We start from the raw sequence: 19094 nt of genomic DNA on the forward strand, positions 1-19094 counted from the left end.
TTGAATTGGATCGAGTTTGATTTTGATTGACTTTGTATGAGTTATATTCACGTTGATGTGAGATTTCCTAACTCATTTTCAAGTAAATTGTTAAATTATTTCAATTTAAATCAAAATTATTCACGAGTAATCATTTTTAGTTGTTTAATTGGCTGGGGTTAGGTCAAGATTATGTTAATTTTGGGTACCATTAACAATTGTGTCAACGCTAATGCCTATTTGAGTAGGGTTAGATTTGCTAAGCTCTATTCAATTTCACTTAGCTATTTGACTGTCTGGTTTTTGCTAAAGACAATGAATCCTATTGGATAATGAAGATTACCCACAAACAAGATAACTTGCATGTTCAGCATGTAAAGGTTTCTGACCAAGGAGCATGAATTTTTGAGCTATATATGTATTTTATTTTAAGGTCTATGTATAATATACTACATGGTTCAATATAAAATTCCACATAAAATAGTAAGCGAGTTTACTAAAATTTCCCCATCTTCATACAATGTTTAGCATGGGCATATTTTTAACTATTTGTAAAGGTGGACAATGGATCCGACCATTGTTGAATCTTGGAAGATAAAAATCAGGCACACTAGCAAAATAACACGAGAACAGTTTATGTGTTTAAAGGTCCCTCAATCATAAGATTTTGAATTTAAAAACCTCTCAATATAAATCTTCACCTTGTACGCATAACATGTCGTTAAATCGGTTATTATCAATTCATAAATCATAATACGATTAATTGTGGATAAATTAGTTGGTTATCCTTTCATATATTACATCTTCGTTTTAAGGTTGTCAAATTGTCTCGCTATCACTAAACGGATACGTACAACAAACGAATGACATGTATTTATTTAAAAAGAAAAAAAAAACTCATATCTAACTATTCTGCTATTTTTTCTCCTCCTAAACCATGGACAATTAAGGTCATTTAAGAATTATATATACAAGTATAGTTTTGTAACTAATGAGTATCAATTTTAAACTAAGCCAATAAGATTATGATATTTATATATACCAACTAATATATTAATACGTTTGTATATGGAGTGGTTATCATGCTTTTGGTATAAACAACTCACAAAACCGCTAAGCTTATAAGCTAACTTTGTCTACCCATTTTTAACCACTACCTACAGCTACAGTAACTAGTGTAACTAATCAACTCCTTCCGCCTACCACTTCCTTAAAATATTCCCTAATTGCTTCTTAAAGAGTCCTAATAATACTCTTAATGGATTACGGAGTATAATATATGGTTATGCATGCATTATTATCAAGAAACAGGTTAATTATGGGCATCAGAATATCAGATCAATAAACTTACGTAATAAAATTTGGTAAAGTAGTTAGATTAGGTGGGTCCTCTTGATCAAAATTCAAGCATATGTATTGAGTGTTTAAGAGTTACAACACTACATAAAATATGTAAAAATTGTAATGCTTTTACACTAATTTGGTCTTAGTAATACAAGGAATGAGAGCCGTGTGGCTTATATATTGTGAGATCTTAAAAGTAAAATTGCTCATCATTTCATTCAAAAGAATAAAAAGTTCCACGATAAATTTGTATTAAAGAAAATTAACATTTTTTTTCCTTGTATTATCATATACCATGCTTTCACTATATATTATACTACTCCTTATAATTATTGATAAAGAATCACACTTAATCAAAAAAAATTAAACAAAAACTTTGACTTTGAATCAGCTAGAAAGCTGAGAACATGAGATTTCCCTTTTAGTAGGCCTCCCAGATCAAATAGCGTTTGAACACAAATACGCAATGACAATTCCCTTTGGTTTTTTTAATAACTCATTCTTTTCATAAATTTTAAACCTTTTGAAATCCAAAGATAGCAACCAATTATTTCAAATTAGTCAACTAATAAAATTTCTTGGAATCTTGGAGTTTCTATTATGAAGGGTCCATCAATCCTCGCCAATCAAATTACGGGTCCTAGTAGTACAATAAAACAATTTAGACAAATGCTCTAATTCTTCTAAGCAATTATTCAAATACCTTCAAAAACAACAAACTAGCTCAACAATATAAAAACACAATATGGGTCAAATTAAACATGATACGAATTGGAGTTGAAACAATGTTTGAAAAGTATATATTGAGACGAATTGAACTAAATTCTATATGAATATAGTTAATCTTTAAGTATTGATCACAATATGTGATCAAATAAGAATGTGTAAATAGTGTCAAAAATTCAAATAATACTGTATTATATGTAGAAACCAATGAAGCATGAATGCATGATACATCATGTGCTAACGAACTTTACATTTTGGCTTATTAAATAAAATTATAGAGTATGCTGAGTTAATCAACATAAACAAACATGCATAGACTTTGTACAAAACGATCCTGCGCTGTTTGGAATTACACCTTGCTCATGTCAGTAGTCAACTAACTTGAAAGCTTGAAACAATGATTAATTAGACAAAACATAAGATTAATAATTATGCTTGAATAGTACTGTGATTTTAGTAAGTGCACACTTATTTTAACCGGCCCCGTGATGCCGTAGACAGAAATCAGTCCATCTTCCAATAAACCTTGTTTTTGCATCTTTTAACATTAAAATAATGAAATTATTATTTGTGGCAGAACTACGAGGTTTTAAGGTATTTTTAATTGTACATTTATATTTCTATTTATGAAGTTATCGTGTTTTTTTTTTTTTTTTTTTTTTTTTTTTTATTATTATTATTATTTATTTATTTATTTATATATTTATTTTTAGAAGTTATGAAGTAAGCGTATTGTTTTTCCTTTTATTTTCTTCTTGGTGGCATATTATTGTCACAGAAAATTGCAGCATAGTTTTGTTGGTTTTCATGGATTATTAGTGGAATTCAATTAGTGCAATATAATTTACATGCATTGGTAAAGTGAAAGGTGCGATGCGTACATACATAAGTGAAGTTAAATGAGACAAACTCTCTATTGACAAAGGGATACTGTAATTATTAAATTCTTTGTTCTATTAGCAAGATGTTTAGCTTCTAAAATAGATTATAATATCAACGGTAGTAGTCAATTTTTCAAAATTAATTAATTGTACTCAGAATACCAAACAATTAAAACTATATTATGTTTTGCCTTCCAAAAAAATAAAAGAAAAAAAATAACCTATATTATGTTTCATTTACTATTGTTATGGTTAAAAACGTAGTGCTTTAGTATGAGACAAACATCAGTAAATGACAAGTATGAAATATATTCTTCTCATTTTTGAGATAAGTATTTTAGTAATTTGTAGAGCTTAGAAAGGAGCTATCTACAATCTCAAGTAGCCTTGGAGTGTTGCCCCATTTTAATATGTTGCATTGAGAACATAGATGACACCAAATTTGTACCAATTAACACGGTGAAACTCACATTTGAAGGAGAGCTAAAAGATAGGTCAAATGGTATGTAACAAGATTTGAAGGAGAGAGATAAGTTGAGGGAGTAAATTTGTGTATTGTATGTCCATGAGAATCATAAAATAAATAAAAAGGTACGGAGTATGTTCTATTCACCATCAATGAACCTACCTATCCATACATCTATTTCGGCCATTCAATACTCCCTTCGTTTCTAAAAGTTATTTCTATTTTTGTTGTCAATACATTACTTTAACCATAAATATCTTTAAACTTAATATTAATAACTACTCATTGAGACAAATCAAATAATATTCAACTTAAATATGTTTTATGTAGTATAAAAAGTAATTTTTAAATTTATTGCATTTTATGAATAGCTGATTCAAAATGAAAAGAATTAAAAGAAATGTAACAAGGCCTATTATCTAATAGAATAGCCCAACCCAAGACTTTGAGAAGGCCCATCACACAATCAAGTTTGGTAAATTGTAAAATTCACGACTTCGTAAGTTCGTTTCCAGCCACTAGGCTCACTACCATAGTGTAATGAAGCAAGAACCCAATATTCTCTTTTTGACAACACTTTTATTATTCTCTTTTATTTTTTCCTCTTCATTTTCTCTAAAAATTTAATTATGCAAACGCTGCTTATACCGGCGGCTCGCTCCGGCGTTCCGCCGCCGTCTCCGGCGGTGACGACGGCAGCGCATTTACACCTCTCGAGGCGAATACCAGTCTCAACTCGCTTTCTCTATCCTCCTTCATCGTCGTCTTCATCCTTCCTTTCTCTCTCCTCAACAAATTCGATAAAAATGGTGCATTGGCTTCCTCTAATGGCGTCGTCTCCTGTTTCCACTGGTTTCTCTTCTCCCGTTGATGAGTCTGATCAGGTTAAACTAGCTCAGGTGAGTTAACTCGTTGTAATTCAACACGTTTTTGGCTCTTATTCATGAAATTCTCCTGAGTGATTCTAGGTTTTGATTTTAATGTAAAATGCTGAAGATTTTCCTCAATTTTGTGTTTATATGAGTTATGTGTGCATTTTACGCCTCTAAATTGCTGAATTTAGTGTCAAATTATCGCTTATGTAATTGTCTATGTAGCTTAATTAGACATTGGATTTGAAATTCTTATCAAATTCCGAAGTTTTTACGGTTTAGAATTACAAGTATATGGCTTAAACCCTAATTTAATTGTAATTGTGAAATTTGGACTCAAACAGTCTAAATTTGAGCAAATGAAGTGGAATTGTACCTTGTAATTATGAAGCAAACTTCACTAGGGAGCTGTAGATGTAGATTTGTAATGTGAAATGGAATTATTGCTTAGCTAATGATTATTATGGCGAAATTCGAACTCAATTGTTTTGGTCTTTGAGCCTATGATGGATGATGCTCATTGCTGAAACTTGTTTGACATAGTAAGAATATAACCTTTCTTTTTGTAGATTTGACTATTAGTCTAGTTCTGTATTTAGTTTGTAGCTTTAGATGTTAGGTTAGGAATTAAAAAGGCATTCGATCAAAATTACTTCTAGAATGTGAAAGTAATAGTTCAACGTGGATTGAGGATTGCTGATTTGTGATCAAGATTCCTTTTAAGTAATGTGAATCTATGAATTTATCTTCCTTCCCAACCCTCGGGTTTTACATGCTTGCCTATCATCAATTGCGGCATTTGTAACTTTAGAAATTAGGGGGACAGAAGTCACAGAAATATGGAAATGCATGGATATTTTAGAAAATGCTACCCTGGTTGCTCATTAACCTATAGTAATAATCTCTGCTTTTGTGACATGCCTATTCCTTAACTGTTATATACACTTTTGATGTTTGCATTTTGGCACAGGTGGCTAAAAGACTAGAGAAAACAGCAAGATATTTCAAAAGGTTGGGCTCATTTGGGTTTTGGGGGCAGCTAATATGCACAATCGTTTCTGCTGTGATTCTTTCATTTTCCGTTGTCGTCACTGGGAAGATCACTTCACCTATTACATTCTATGCTACTGCGGGTGGTATTGCTGCTGCATTTATTTCTGTTTTTTGGTCATTTGGTTATCTTCGGCTATCAGAAAAACTTCGTAAATCAGCAAATGACCCTTCAAAGGTAGGACCAGAGAGAAAACTACTGGTTTGTTGCTATGAGCATTTTCGGCTCATGGCCATAATTTGCTCTTATTCCTATGCATTTAACATAAATTGTCTTCCATAAGCATCCGAATTTTAATTGAGAGAATAGAATAGGATGCCCAAATCCTGATTTCTGCTTCCCTTTAAAACTTAAAAAAAACAATAACTTAATATGCAATATACATATAATAGAAAGCCTAGGCTCAGTTATGGTCTCATGACTCTCATGTTGGGAAATGCACTATCTTGGTCCTGAGCTTTGTATGCATCAGGTTTACTATCTCATCAATTTTCCTTGACCACTGGGTAGTGAATAGTGACTGTAAGCAATATTATTGTCTTTACATTATTCTTTCATGGTTTCTCTGTAGTTTCATCATTCTTGTAGACATGCAGTGCCTGTTTATAAAATGCTCATGGTTTTTGCCTTACAGATGCAATCAAATCAGAAATGGTGGAAATGTATGATTATCTGTTGTTTGTCATCTTTTTTCACATCTTTGAGTGCAATATTAATAAAATTATTGTTATTTGCTCTCGTCTTAGCTTGGAGTTTGACTGCAGTTCATATGAAGTGAGAAACTCCTCAATATTCTTGAATCTGTGGATTTTTCTACTTCTAGTCTTAGTTTATGCTTTGTGCTTCCCATGCATTGACAATTACTTTACTCTTTTTTGTCTATAAAATCCTTATCTGTTATCTTAATTATCTTTTTTATATGTATCTCTCATTTTATTACTTAAACCTTTCCAAGATACATTCCAAGATATTAGTCTGATATTTTGGTCAAAATAAATTTTAAACATATTCTTACTATTTCAGGCTCCCCCTCGTGCTGATGTTGTCAGAAGTCTGAAAAATGGAATCGCTGTGAATCTCCTTGGTATGGGTTCTGCTATATTGGGAATGCAAGCCACTGTAGGATTACTTGTTGCCAAGGCTCTCACTACATCTGCAAATCCTTACTACCAGGGTGTAGCCCCTGGGTCGAGCCCTGTTCTTGCTCTGGATGTGTTCTTGGTCCAGGTATATATCATTGAAACTTAAAAATTTAGCCACTTAGATGCAGATAACTGTCTAGTGATATTATGCGCACTCTGATTTTACAATCCCCACTTCCAAAATGCAAGATAACATACCCTAGTCCCTGGGATCTGTCAAAGTGTCCAGTGTTATTCCTCCTTTTTCAGGTTTTTAGTTTAGAGTTAATGCACATGAAATATTACGGAGTAATTGATAGTTATTGAATTAGCATACAAAATTGATGATAAATTTTGCATAATATTAAAGTGACAGAATTACTGAATACATTTTAAGGAGTAGATGGAGTAAAAGGAAGATCTAGAAAGTGTCCCATTTCTTTTTTTTTTTTTTTTTTTGGCTGTATCTTCTTGTTTAGAATTAAGATTAGGGAAAACAAAGTTGGTGCTAACGAAACATGCTGACCATGCCTGCATCTTATTCATGCAGTTCAATTCTCACACATTCCTTCCCCCTACTTTTCCCTAAACTAAAAGATGGAACTATAATTTAGGAAGGGAGAATAATAAGCAGAAATGTTTACCTCTTGACTATCCTACAATAACTCACTTGATCATCTCTCTTGCAGGCATCGGCTAACACTATACTGTCTCATTTCTTTGGTCTTGTTTCCTCCTTGGAATTGTTGCGGTCAGTAACATTGCCAACTGGATCTGCTCCTGCTGCCAAGATGGCTTAGAGTTTTTTTTTTTTTTGGGTCTGTGCTTCATTTCATCTGTTTAAGAGAAGGTTCTTGATGATTTTCTCATTTATGTCACAAACGAATGTTGTTGATGAATCTTGTATTCCTTCCTGTTGATAGCTGTGTTTGAACTACTATGTCAATAACTGGTGTAATAAAACAAAAAAGGTTAGGGAGCTGAGAATTTCGAGAGTATTTTGCTCATTTTTCACTAATATAATGAAATTTATATATTTTGCTCAACTTCCTGATATTATGGATTTCATATATTTTGCTTAGCAGCATTAACTGCAGGAATGGAGTATACTACTCTCTGGGTTAGAAGCACAGTTCATTCAACGATTATCTTGTGATAATTTTCAAAATCTTAATCATCTTTATTCCTTCTAATTCTATTGATATAAATTTTCCCAAATTTCAGATATCCAATCCGAAATCTATTTTAGATCAGATATCTAATTCATGTTCACCCCTAGCTGCCATCAGAGAAGGAAGAGGAAGATTGGGACTTTTATAAAAATAATCATTTTACAGAATTTTTTTTAGCAATATGTAAAATAAGGTCACAGGAGTTTAAATATTCAATAACTCAAGGTGATACAATCAAACCTTAATTTCCACCAAGGAATTTTGCAAAACACAAGGTCAATATAGGGCTAATATGTATGTTTTATATTTATATTGCAACATTTTGTATTTTACGCCTCTCCCAGTATTTCCTCTCCAACAAAAACATATGTTGCCTAACAAAATACGACGTAATTATATTTGTATAACGTGTATATCCAAATGCTAGATTAATCCCAAAAATGAATGAGAATTGTTTGTGAAACACCTGTCCACAAAATGCGGGAAGGTATCATTAGGTCCTACTATAGCTTGCTAGTATTACATGGGCACACATTTCCATCAAAAAAAAAAAAAAAGTTAGCACACATTTTCAACTATTAATCTATATTTTCGCCAAGAAAAGCACTCAACAATTTCCAGCTTCATGTAGAGTCTGGATCACTGAGAAAATACAGCAAAGGATACCTAATGCTGATGATTTACACTAATGTGCGCCAATTTCTCCATCAGAAAAAGTGATCTCCAGTTCACCACCTAGACCATATCTTACACTCTCTCAGTTCTGGAATAAACGCCGTAAAGCCAATCAAATCTCCAAACTACAAAATTTACCCACTCCTTAAAACCTTGTAAGGAAAAAGTCAAGTCACCCAAACCAAATCCCAGCTACGACCAATGTGAACATCAATCTAGGACATTGTGTTACTAGACAAGTGTGGTATGCACAGCTCGAACATCCTCTTGAATTTTATCTGAAAAATATATCAGACAATAGGTAAACAACTAAACACAATGGCCAAGCAAAAAAAGAATCTTTATGCAATAAAGTAAACCAGATATGCTCAAATTTGATGCACATTGAAAAGACTAATGATACATCAGAAGTAACTTTAGTGAACAGAACGAGTTTATATAGTTCTATGCTCCAATCATGGGATTACCAGTTTATAAGTTCTATGCTCCCATCAGAAGCACCAACTTTAAATCTTTAAAAATCATAACTACATTCTAATAAACAGATCCACAAGAGCAAATCAAAGCGCCAATATGGAATGGAAAATGTTGCATAGATTGATACAGACCACCCAGATAAATTCCTTTTCTTGATGTATAGTTCAGTGATTAGTTAGTAACGAAGATTTATCAAGGCGAGTAAAATACTATAACTATGTAACATCCCCCCCCCCCTCTTCCGATCATACAAAGTCTCATCCCCCCCCCCCCCCCCCTCTTCCGATCATACAAAATTGGAACAGCGTGAACTGAAACCACGGACTAATTTAAAATAGCATCAACCAAAATTAGAGAAAGTAGGTTATAGTCAAGGAATCATCCATGCCTCTTCTATAAGCACACAAGGAGCTATCATCCACGTCTCCTCTATAAAGCAACATTCTCATGGCATACTAAGATGAAACAGTCTCCACATCCTTTCTTAAGACTCCTCTTCTCAACAATGATGCCGCTTAATGATTTCCATCCATGTCCCCCCCCCCCTCTATAAAGCAATGTTCTTATGCCATAGTCTCATAATTAAGAAGGGCTGTCATCATCAGTCCCACCCATATTGGACATATATCATCCAGGCAATCACTATCACTTGACTACAAAAAGGTACACTATCAAGACCTCAGTCACTAGGGCTTGCAAAAGATTGGACTTGTAAAAAACTTTCAAAAAGAGGTTTTTTAGGTGTTACATGCATTTCACTCAAGTGCTACCCCATAATCTCTAAAAAAAACCTTTCCAAAAGAATCAATACTGCTAAATGATCATCCTCTCCCTTGCCTCTATTGTGGAAAAAAAAACATATTCCTTCACATATGTTAACAATATCCATCAAATAATAATTCATTCCTACGTTAAAAACTTCATGAAAGATGTATCATGCAAGATCAAAGTTTACAGAGCTCCAAACTGATACATATGTTTTCAGATGGAGAAGTGACTTAATGGAAAAGAAACCTTACCCTCACAAAGTCAAAACCAGCCAAAAAATTAAAAATATAATAAAGAGACAATTGAGCACATCTTTTCCCATTCCTAAACAAACAAGAAACACTTCACATCACTAGTAGAGAAAAAACTAAATGACAGTTTAAAGCTTCTCACAATTGTTAGCTTTATATCATATTATCAGAAGAATGGTACAGTTATGTCAGGTATTTAATGCATTTGCAACTTGCAAGTAAGCACTAATTCAATAAGTGTTACACGGGGGAGATTTCCTTTTACACAAATTAAAACTAAAGCCACAATAACAAGAAGATATCACACTGAGATAAAGTGACTAATCAATTTTAGAGCAGGTAAAGAACATAATTTGATCAAAAAATCCACACCATGATATCATCAGATCATTTTTGATGAAACAGGACTGCACCAAATCAATCTAAACTTCACTTATACCTAAAACAGGAAATTATAAGGTAATTATACAGAACCAGAATTACAGAAAACACACTCATACCCACATCAAATGGTCCAGTCTACAACAAGTAGCTCCTTATTCCATTACATGTGGCTGGATGGAAAAAGAAATAAAGACAAAACAAAACACACAATGATCAAAGGAAATTTTCTCAGCACTACAGCCTTGAAGGAAGAAAAAACTGAAGTAAATGGTGTAACACCAAATAACTCCTGATTCCATTCAATTTGTTAAATTATGCCTTAAATTTGTACACCCCCCACACACAAGTGACAAGCCATCCTTTACTTTTGGGCTACAATTTCCCATTTGGGCCTATTTTTGGGGCTAATTTTGTTTCTGTTTTGGGGAACGTGTAATATATAAACTCCCTAAGTCATTATCAACAAGCCTCTGGATCAAGTTAAGACATTATTAGTATCCATGTGTTCTTTACAGTTGTTTATCATTAGTCTTTCTTACATTTGCTACAATACAATTACTGAAAAAGATATTATAATTTTCAAAGCCCTATCTGTTGGATCCACTCAAGCAAATCTATAAATCTTTGGGATAATGGCATACCAATTAAGATTGCTACTACTTTCTACACCTATAACGTAAAGATTCAGAAATGTACACTCAGGATAAGGTTATGTAAGGATATAAATGTTGTGCAAGTGAACTAGTCATTTAGGCAGGCGAGAAAGCAGTAAATCAAATCATTTCTTACTAGACATAAAGGGTCCTAAAATATACCTCAAGTGTGGACATTCTCCATCAAATATTTAACTCAATTATGCTACTAAAATCAATTGCTGAGTACTATAGCAACTTAGTAGGTGTTATACCCAAAAAGCAAACTCTATTGAGGACAAGAAGGTAGCCAACAGCAATCAAATAAAAGACACAAGTATGGATAGCCTAATCCCAGGACATAAGCAAATCACATAAACACAAACCTAAGGCACCAATATCAGAAGTAAATGTTAGCACAACTCCCCCCTTGTTAGAAAAGGACTAATGAAAAAGGAAAAGTATGCATTGCTCATTAAGGTTCACCAGAGGAACATATCTCCCTACCCCAAAATACCAGAGCAAATGTACAATGAAAATTTCAGGCTTCATATACAGTGCAGTATAAACTTGGAACAAACATAATCCGCGATTCTTTAGAATAAACAGGGAGAAGAAACTACAACTACACCAAAGGAAAACTTGAACATGATGTATGTATGCCCAGGATGAAATCTATTTAAATTCCCAAGCCCAATATTCTCATTTCAATGCTTTGACACTGATGTCATGCTATGTCTAAGTCACTCACTTAACATCACAAGGGACATCAACATAAAAACGTAAACGTACATTTTAAAGGCCAAAAAACTTACAACACATAACCCCAGCACATACCATCTCAATAAGAAGAAAATACTAAAGATGCATTTTCCATAATTCAAAAGCTATACCATGTAAAGTAATCAGGGAAGAAGATTACCACTTCAGCCTACTGAGTCTTCTTCTTTTTCTTGTACAATGAAACTGGGATCTTTCTTAAAACAGTTGCATCAAGCTTTCTGTAACCAGCGTCGAGTAGTCTACATGCTACATGCATCTTTTCATCAACCTGGTTCTGGTATTTGTCATACAACACTGGAACCGATAGAGCAAGAAGGAATCCTACCCAATTTATCAAATCAAACATCTCAATATTAATACACAGTGATACCAATAAGCCAAGAGCAGCACGAAAAAAGCAGTGAAAAGCGTGATCATATAAAAGCACTCACCGATATAGACAAATGTGACGAAATTGCACAAACTACCAATGTATGAAATCAACCACAACAATGCTGCAACCTAAACACAAAATTCAGAATAAATAACCCTAAATATGAACAAATTCCAAACAGAACTCACAAATTTCCACCAATAAAGTCACAAAACCTGAATAAGAACCCTCAAATTCCCACAAACAGCAATCTCATGAGCAACAGCCAATGCACGATTAAGCCAAACTCGAATCACATCAGCCGCCTGCTCAATCGACTTATCCGATACTTCCAAATCAGGGACAGGTGGAAGAGGTCTAGTTCATCAATCATCACAAACAAATTCACCACATTTCAATATCCAACCAACATCAAAAAAAATCATCAAAACATAAAACCAAAGAAAATCAAATACCTATTTAGAAGAGAAGCAGATTTCGCCCAGAAAAAAAGGATAGCAACAAGAAGCAAAAGCACATTAGCGACGAAAGTTAAAGGATTATAACCAGCACGTTCAAAGAGAAGCCATAATGATGTTGATGAGACTAGCAACAAAATACTTCCGAAACGTTTTCTCCATAATAACACGTCTGCCACTGAAAATTACATCAAAATTGAGTCAAGAAATCAGCGAGAATGATCGAAATTGCAGAGATCAAACGAAATTCAATGAAAAATTGAGGAGAGAGAAAGAGTACCATAGCCAGAGCCGAGTGTTTGATGAACAGAAATGCGACGATTAGTGTGAGAATCGCCCATTTTAAGATTGTTAGGGTTTGTGGATTCTCCGATTCTTTGAGGAATTAGGGTTTCTGATTCAAGATTCTTAGGAAAGAGAGAGAGAGAAATTGGATGTTAGGGAAAGCAGTTGAGAAAGAAATGAAAATTGAAATGGTGACGACAATTTTACGTTATTAGGATATTGAAAATAGAGGGAATATTCATACAATTGTTGCTACCGGAAATGACAAAATGTTGTTGTCCAAAATACGTACTTGTATTTTCCTAATAAAAATACGAACTTGTATTCTCCTACAAAAAATACGTACTTGTATACATTTTTTTTTAATACTTGGTACTCCCTCCGTTTTTAAATACTTGTTCCATTTTTCCATGCGCGGAGTTGGAAAAATTGGAGAAAATAATAAAATATGGAGGTAGTGGGGTAGGTGGAAGAATAAAAAATTCGTAAAAAGCAAAAATAGTTGAGAGATTATGAAATTAATAAAATATAATTTATGTTGGGTTCACTAGTTGAGATAAATGAATTAAATACTGTAAAAGCTTTCCAAATAAGGAAATGAATCAAGTATTTAAAAACGGTCGGAAATGAAAAAATGGAGCAAGTATTTAAAAACGGAGGGAGTAGTACACACACTTTTATATATGGTTGGTCACACCTGTGGCCAACCATTATGGGGGTTACTTTGTTAGTGTTATATGGGTACTCACTCGGTTAGGATTTACTTGGTCGGTCAGAGGTTATTTGGTGTGTGTCAGCTGCTACACTGTGTGGCCAACCGCAGTGTAGTATACTCTAATTTTTTTTAATTATTTTTTGCATATTTTTTTTTAAAGGTAAGAAAAAGAGGGAAAGCGTTAGAAATTAATAAATATGCTGATATGAAATTGAGGTGCAATTTGAAGTCGAACAACCTTTTTTGCGCATAGTGATGTATACAAATCGTGCAAAGACAAATGGTGTAGATGGTATATACTCTAAAATGACGAAAATACAATAGCTAACTTTAAGATAAAAGAGGACAAAATACTACCATTGACAGTGTTTTTTTTTTTTTTTGGGATGAAAACAACCATGATAATAAACAGTATATCTATGAGTATAAAGTTAGGTTGCGTTTTCATTTAAGTGATAAACTTTGAATAAAAAGTATGTAACCTTTGAAAAATATACTAGATTTTATGTAATGGATGAGAGGTTCTGATTTGATAGGGATTATTTTCCTTACTTTAAAAGAATTGCAACGGATGAGACATTTATACTGCCAAATTAAGTATACTTTTGTAAGGAAAATGATATGCCATTACATATAACAAGTTATAAAAGAAAATATTAGTCCAATCAGTGTTTAATTTTATCATACATTATCAAATTAATATCAATGTCAATTTTCAACAAAATAAACCCAAGAATTAATAATCACTGAATTACAATCAAAAGGAGCGAACTTTGTTGGGGTATTTTTTCTTTTTTTTTTTTTTTTTTTTTTGGTGTAAAACATGTGTGAGTGAAGCAAGAGTACCACAGTACTACACATTAGGTGATTTAGGATCCACAACTTATCTTCAACTAATTTTGTTTTTTCAACTTATTTTAAACTTAAGATAATAGTAATGCAAATCATAGCCCTAAAAACTGAGAAGCTAAAGGTTAAATATCATGGAGTAAATGAGAGGAAAAAAAACACACCAAACAATGATTGTCAATTTGTCATAAAGTCTCAACTTCAAACCATTTTACACGGATAACATATTAAGTAGCTACTTTGTAATCATGCAATTTTTTTGAGAGAAAGTAGAAGTTGATATGATATCCAAACTTTTGATCCTTAATCCCCTGCTTCACTTTCTTTGTTAGCTGAATTTCAAAATCACTTTGAAGTATAATGAGTGCAGTCATATGGGGCTGCGGAGCGACCGTGCACAGCCATGAAATTGATCAAATGGAGACCTCTACTTTGCTTCAACCAATCACAAATTGATCAATTTGTGTTATCTGGCAATTGGAGAAAAATCACAGCCGGAGAAAGTCTGCCTAAAGTGCTCAATCATCTCCTGTCTTCTCATCATTATCAGTATCCCCGCTATCATCGGAAACATCCACTTTCTGATGCTCCTCTCCAGCAGTATTGGGTTTTCTTCTCTTCTCCTTCCTTTTCTGCTTCTTTTTTTGGCGTTTTGCACGCTTTTTAGCTGCTTGTTCTTCAGCGGCTTTCAGTCTTTGTTCTCTTCTATATTCAAATTCGGCAACCTCTCTCCTTCTTTGATAGTCAACTTCCATTCTGACAAGCCTGTCTTGCTCTTTCCGTCTCATTTGCCGGTACTGCAAAAGTACAAATTTAGCATTCAAACCATTATGACAAGAATCTGTATTTAGGTCACAAGCACATAAGCGCACCTTACTTGAAACAGGCCATTGGTACAGGGCCCATATAGATTATATTTTCAGATAACAGATAAGTAGATAACACACACACACACACAGAGGTAACATAGACAACAAGAAATGTAGGAGTCACGAATGTCAGCTGTAGAGCTATGTGTCAATTGCATTCAACATGATGACCAATATTTTAAGGGAACTAGTAAAAGGTAAATGACGAAAACTAATTTGAAGAATTGTGTCTAACGTTCAAGAAAACTAAGTATAAAACAAGCCACAGGGTTTCACTTATAAGGTCCACAGCGATTCGCTCATCAAGATTTTGCATTTTATTCCAATAATGCATGCCAACACATTCACAATCTTAGTCTCAGCTGTTTTGTCTCAAAACAAACGGCTAGTAATCACTCGCTTCTCAATGGCTCTCCACCAAATGCACTTTACACACTAGAGGAGCTATAGGATGGGCATATCAAAGAAGAGAATACAGTGGCACCATGGTGATTCCCAAACTCAACTTTTTTATTATATACATGCGAAAAAGTGGATGCCAAAATATATTTAACATACAACAGTCAGATTTTTGCCGAATAAACTAGTAGTTCAAGGATGAATACTAAAACTTGCAGAAGGTTGTTCATACAGACCGGCAACCTTTCAATACAGGCATAAGGGTTAGTCAATTTCCTCATACTACAGATAGTAGCTTTAGAAAAAAGCACTGTGAACAGATTTACGGGCTATGACTAGATCTTGTACAACTTGAGCCAACACAATAACCAACTATTAAACAAGCAAGATGAATTGAAACAGCAGCTCTTGTGTAGAACCTATGCAACTTTGCAGAACAAGAATCAAATGCTATTCAAAATAAGAAGTGTGTTAATTTTATCCCCTTTTTGCTTTCAAGACAAACTGAATAGTATATACAAATGAGTGCTTGCACTAACTTTATTAATCATTCATACTAGAAGAGGAGAAGGAACAAGAATCTCAAAAACCTGATTAAGCAGTACTAACCCAATATGCTTTGAATGAAAAGGCAAACACTTTCTTCACGTCAATATGATATCAAACCCAACTCCATGTCTCCCCCACCCCCTTTCCCACAATTCTCCTAAAAGAATAGAAGTGGAAAATGAAAGCAAACAAAAGCAAAAAAGAAAAGTAACACCAAAATATTGTTTTATAAACATGGTAAGGAGAAATTGAACTTCTATTCAGATATGCTGGATTGCTGGCCATACTGCCTCTATTGAAGTTAGAAGGAGAATATAATAACCATAATTCACGCATTCTCCAGGTTCAAACGTCAAAACCCCCTTTTTTACATTTATTATTCAAAAAGAACATGCTCTTGTTCTATTGTTCATCCATCATGCAGAAACCAGCATAAGCTTTCCTCTAAAATCATAATTTTTCTTTAAAATGTAACGTATTATTTTGTACAAGGTTGCAAAATAATTGCAACATTTGGCAAAACTCTCTCTAATCCCAACCATACAAAGGCACTCTCAGGCTCTCAGCTAAATATGACAAATATACTAAAGCAAGAGAACATATGGCTCCAGCATTCAGCAGCGGTCAAGGTAATAATATTCAAGTCGCGAACAGTTAAAAAATCTCAAATGGCAGTGAAAAAACTGGAAACAAAAGCATTAGTGCCTTTAAATCTAGACGACTTATACAAGTGACAAATGAAGCTACAGGAAGAAGGTTACAGAAGCAAACAGAATATGCATTTGTGATCAAACCCAGCAAAAGAAAATTCCTCCTTTTTTTTATCTACCATATATTTTTCCAATTCGCCAAAACCTTTCAGCGGATAAAGGTTGCAATTATGTACGAAGTATTGCTTATGTAAAGAATTATAGTTTTCACAGATAATATAAATGCAGTAATGCACCCATTCCCGGTTATAGAACCATAAGCCAAACCTATTACTTCGTTCTGCAACATCAAACAATGAAAATAAACACGATGTTGACCTTGAACTGTATCATATATTTCCTCATCACAAAGATCATCCACGTGTCTCCGTTTCCTAACCATTCATGCTCCCAACTGAACCATTTTCATAAACCAAACTATTCATTCCAACTGATGATTCATAACCCAGAAAACCACCCTTAGCTCAATTTGTTTTGTGATTATAACCTCTTAGGTAATTTCAACAATTGGTCATGATCATTCACTTTCTCTAATTTGTCCCGTAGTTAAGCTTGATTTCAAAAATAAATTACAACCCGAAGTACATTACGCACATAACTTCTTCCACAACCAACTAGCAATAACCACAGAAAAATTCATTAAAAAAATAAGCAAAATCATCCCTAAATCACATCACTTACAATATTCTATTGTACGCCACAAGCATCAAAATTTCCCCTTTTCACTTATAAAACAAATAATCCCTAATTCCGATTTGAAAAGATATCAACTTATAACACTAATTACTCACCCAGGTTCTCATAATCTAATGTTCTTGCAAATTAAACTACTAGTACATTTTGCCCCAAATCACAACTAAATAAATAAAATTAACAGCTAAAATTGCCTTAAAACAAAATAAAGAATTACATATATAAATAAACGAAATATTAGGGGCTTAGGGTTTTAGAGAAAGGAAACCTGATGAAAATCACCGGAGCCAGAACCAGCAGAACTACCAGAAGTATTACTAACACGAACAGGAACATTCTCAAGAATACGACGTAGTTTAATTTCAATATCTTCCTCTTCTTCCTTGAAAGGAGCACGAGTGTACTCCACGATCGCGTTGCTCGTCGACGACGGCGGTCTAGGCGGAAAAGCGGACATCGTAGACGGCTTATCTTCTACTGCAACTATCTGTAAGTCGCCTTCTAACACCGACCTCGATTGACCCGATGACATTTTTTTGATTCGAAAAATTGAAAGAAATGGATGGTTGTATCAGAAATTGAATGGTATTATGAGAAGATTTTGTGATTAATTGATGATTTATGAATGATTTGGGGGTCAAAATTGGGGGTAAGTTGTGAATTGAAAACCCTAGAAATTTGATAGGAAATTGCGGCTTTCCGGGGAGGAGACGAGTACGGATTACTGACAAACGGGAACACGATAGAACAGACGAAAAGAAGAAGATCGAATGGTAACATACTAACATGTAAAGGGTCTCGCTAACAAAGGTCGGGTGCGTTAGATAAACATTTTAAATACTTACTTCGTACTCTCTTAATCCCTTATTTTTTGTTCCATTTGACTTTTTACGGCCTTCAAGACGCGCGTTCAAACATATATATCTCAATTTCAATACGAATAAAAATTATAAACTTGGATATTAATAAAATTTACAATGAGGCGATTCTAACGAGATCCCACGTAAGTATATTATCACTTATAAATTAACGAAAATTAATGGTCAAAGTTTTATGAGTTTGACCCATATATTTGCCATGGGACAAAAAATAAGGGACGGAAGGAGTAGTATATTATGGTGGACTTGTGGTACTAATTTAGATTTGCATGTTAAAATCATGTGTCGATTGGTATATAAATGTTCATGTTAATTCAATATCTTTAAAATAAAAAACTTATCAAGTGAGCTAACACTTTGTTAGTTGTCTAATACTTTATATTGTTTGGTTATAATATGGTCTCCAAAATATTTGATACGGAGTACATAAGACTAAATTTATTGAGAAATTTCTTTTCAGTGTTCTAAAAAAGTCTAGACAACATATTATACTACTTCGTACTCCTTCCATCTATGAAAGTTCGACTCACTTTATATTTGTGCAGTCTCTCATATACATCTTTGATCGTATATATTTTTGGATGTGAGAATAAAAATTATAAAAAGTTGATATTTGAATAATATGCAGAGTCTAATAAATTTGTTCTCACATGCTAATTTATAGTTTGTTGTCAAAGTTATTTCAGTTCTATCACATGAATAGTAATTGATGAGTCGAATTTTCATAAAGTGCA

At 33.5% G+C, this 19094-nt stretch overlaps 3 protein-coding genes across 3 annotated transcripts; 1 reads left to right on the top strand and 2 right to left on the bottom strand.

Moving 5' to 3' along the window:
* Positions 1-3911: 3911 nt before the first annotated feature.
* On the top strand, positions 3912-7492 carry LOC110718798 (protein TIC 21, chloroplastic-like). The gene is made up of 4 exons (XM_021897709.1): positions 3912-4295; positions 5239-5496; positions 6343-6546; positions 7130-7492. The coding sequence occupies exons 1-4, from the start codon at positions 4026-4028 to the stop codon at positions 7238-7240; spliced, it is 843 nt and encodes a 280-aa protein (XP_021753401.1). The 5' UTR covers positions 3912-4025; the 3' UTR covers positions 7241-7492.
* Positions 7493-7982: 490 nt separating this feature from the next.
* On the bottom strand, positions 7983-12910 carry LOC110718799 (reticulon-like protein B11). Its single transcript, XM_021897710.1, has 6 exons — positions 12694-12910; positions 12411-12591; positions 12171-12312; positions 12014-12083; positions 11722-11903; positions 7983-8565 (listed from the first exon to the last, which is right to left on the bottom strand). The coding sequence occupies exons 1-5, from the start codon at positions 12752-12754 to the stop codon at positions 11731-11733; spliced, it is 627 nt and encodes a 208-aa protein (XP_021753402.1). The 5' UTR covers positions 12755-12910; the 3' UTR covers positions 7983-8565; positions 11722-11730.
* A 1450-nt stretch (positions 12911-14360) lies between these two features.
* On the bottom strand, positions 14361-18284 carry LOC110718800 (PRKR-interacting protein 1-like). Its single transcript, XM_021897711.1, has 2 exons — positions 17751-18284; positions 14361-15059 (listed from the first exon to the last, which is right to left on the bottom strand). The coding sequence occupies exons 1-2, from the start codon at positions 18012-18014 to the stop codon at positions 14781-14783; spliced, it is 543 nt and encodes a 180-aa protein (XP_021753403.1). The 5' UTR covers positions 18015-18284; the 3' UTR covers positions 14361-14780.
* Between the last annotated feature and the right edge of the window lie 810 nt (positions 18285-19094).

The sequence above is a fragment of the Chenopodium quinoa genome, unplaced genomic scaffold (genome assembly GCF_001683475.1).
Source record: "Chenopodium quinoa cultivar QQ74 unplaced genomic scaffold, ASM168347v1, whole genome shotgun sequence".
Classification (NCBI taxonomy): domain Eukaryota; kingdom Viridiplantae; phylum Streptophyta; class Magnoliopsida; order Caryophyllales; family Amaranthaceae; genus Chenopodium; species Chenopodium quinoa.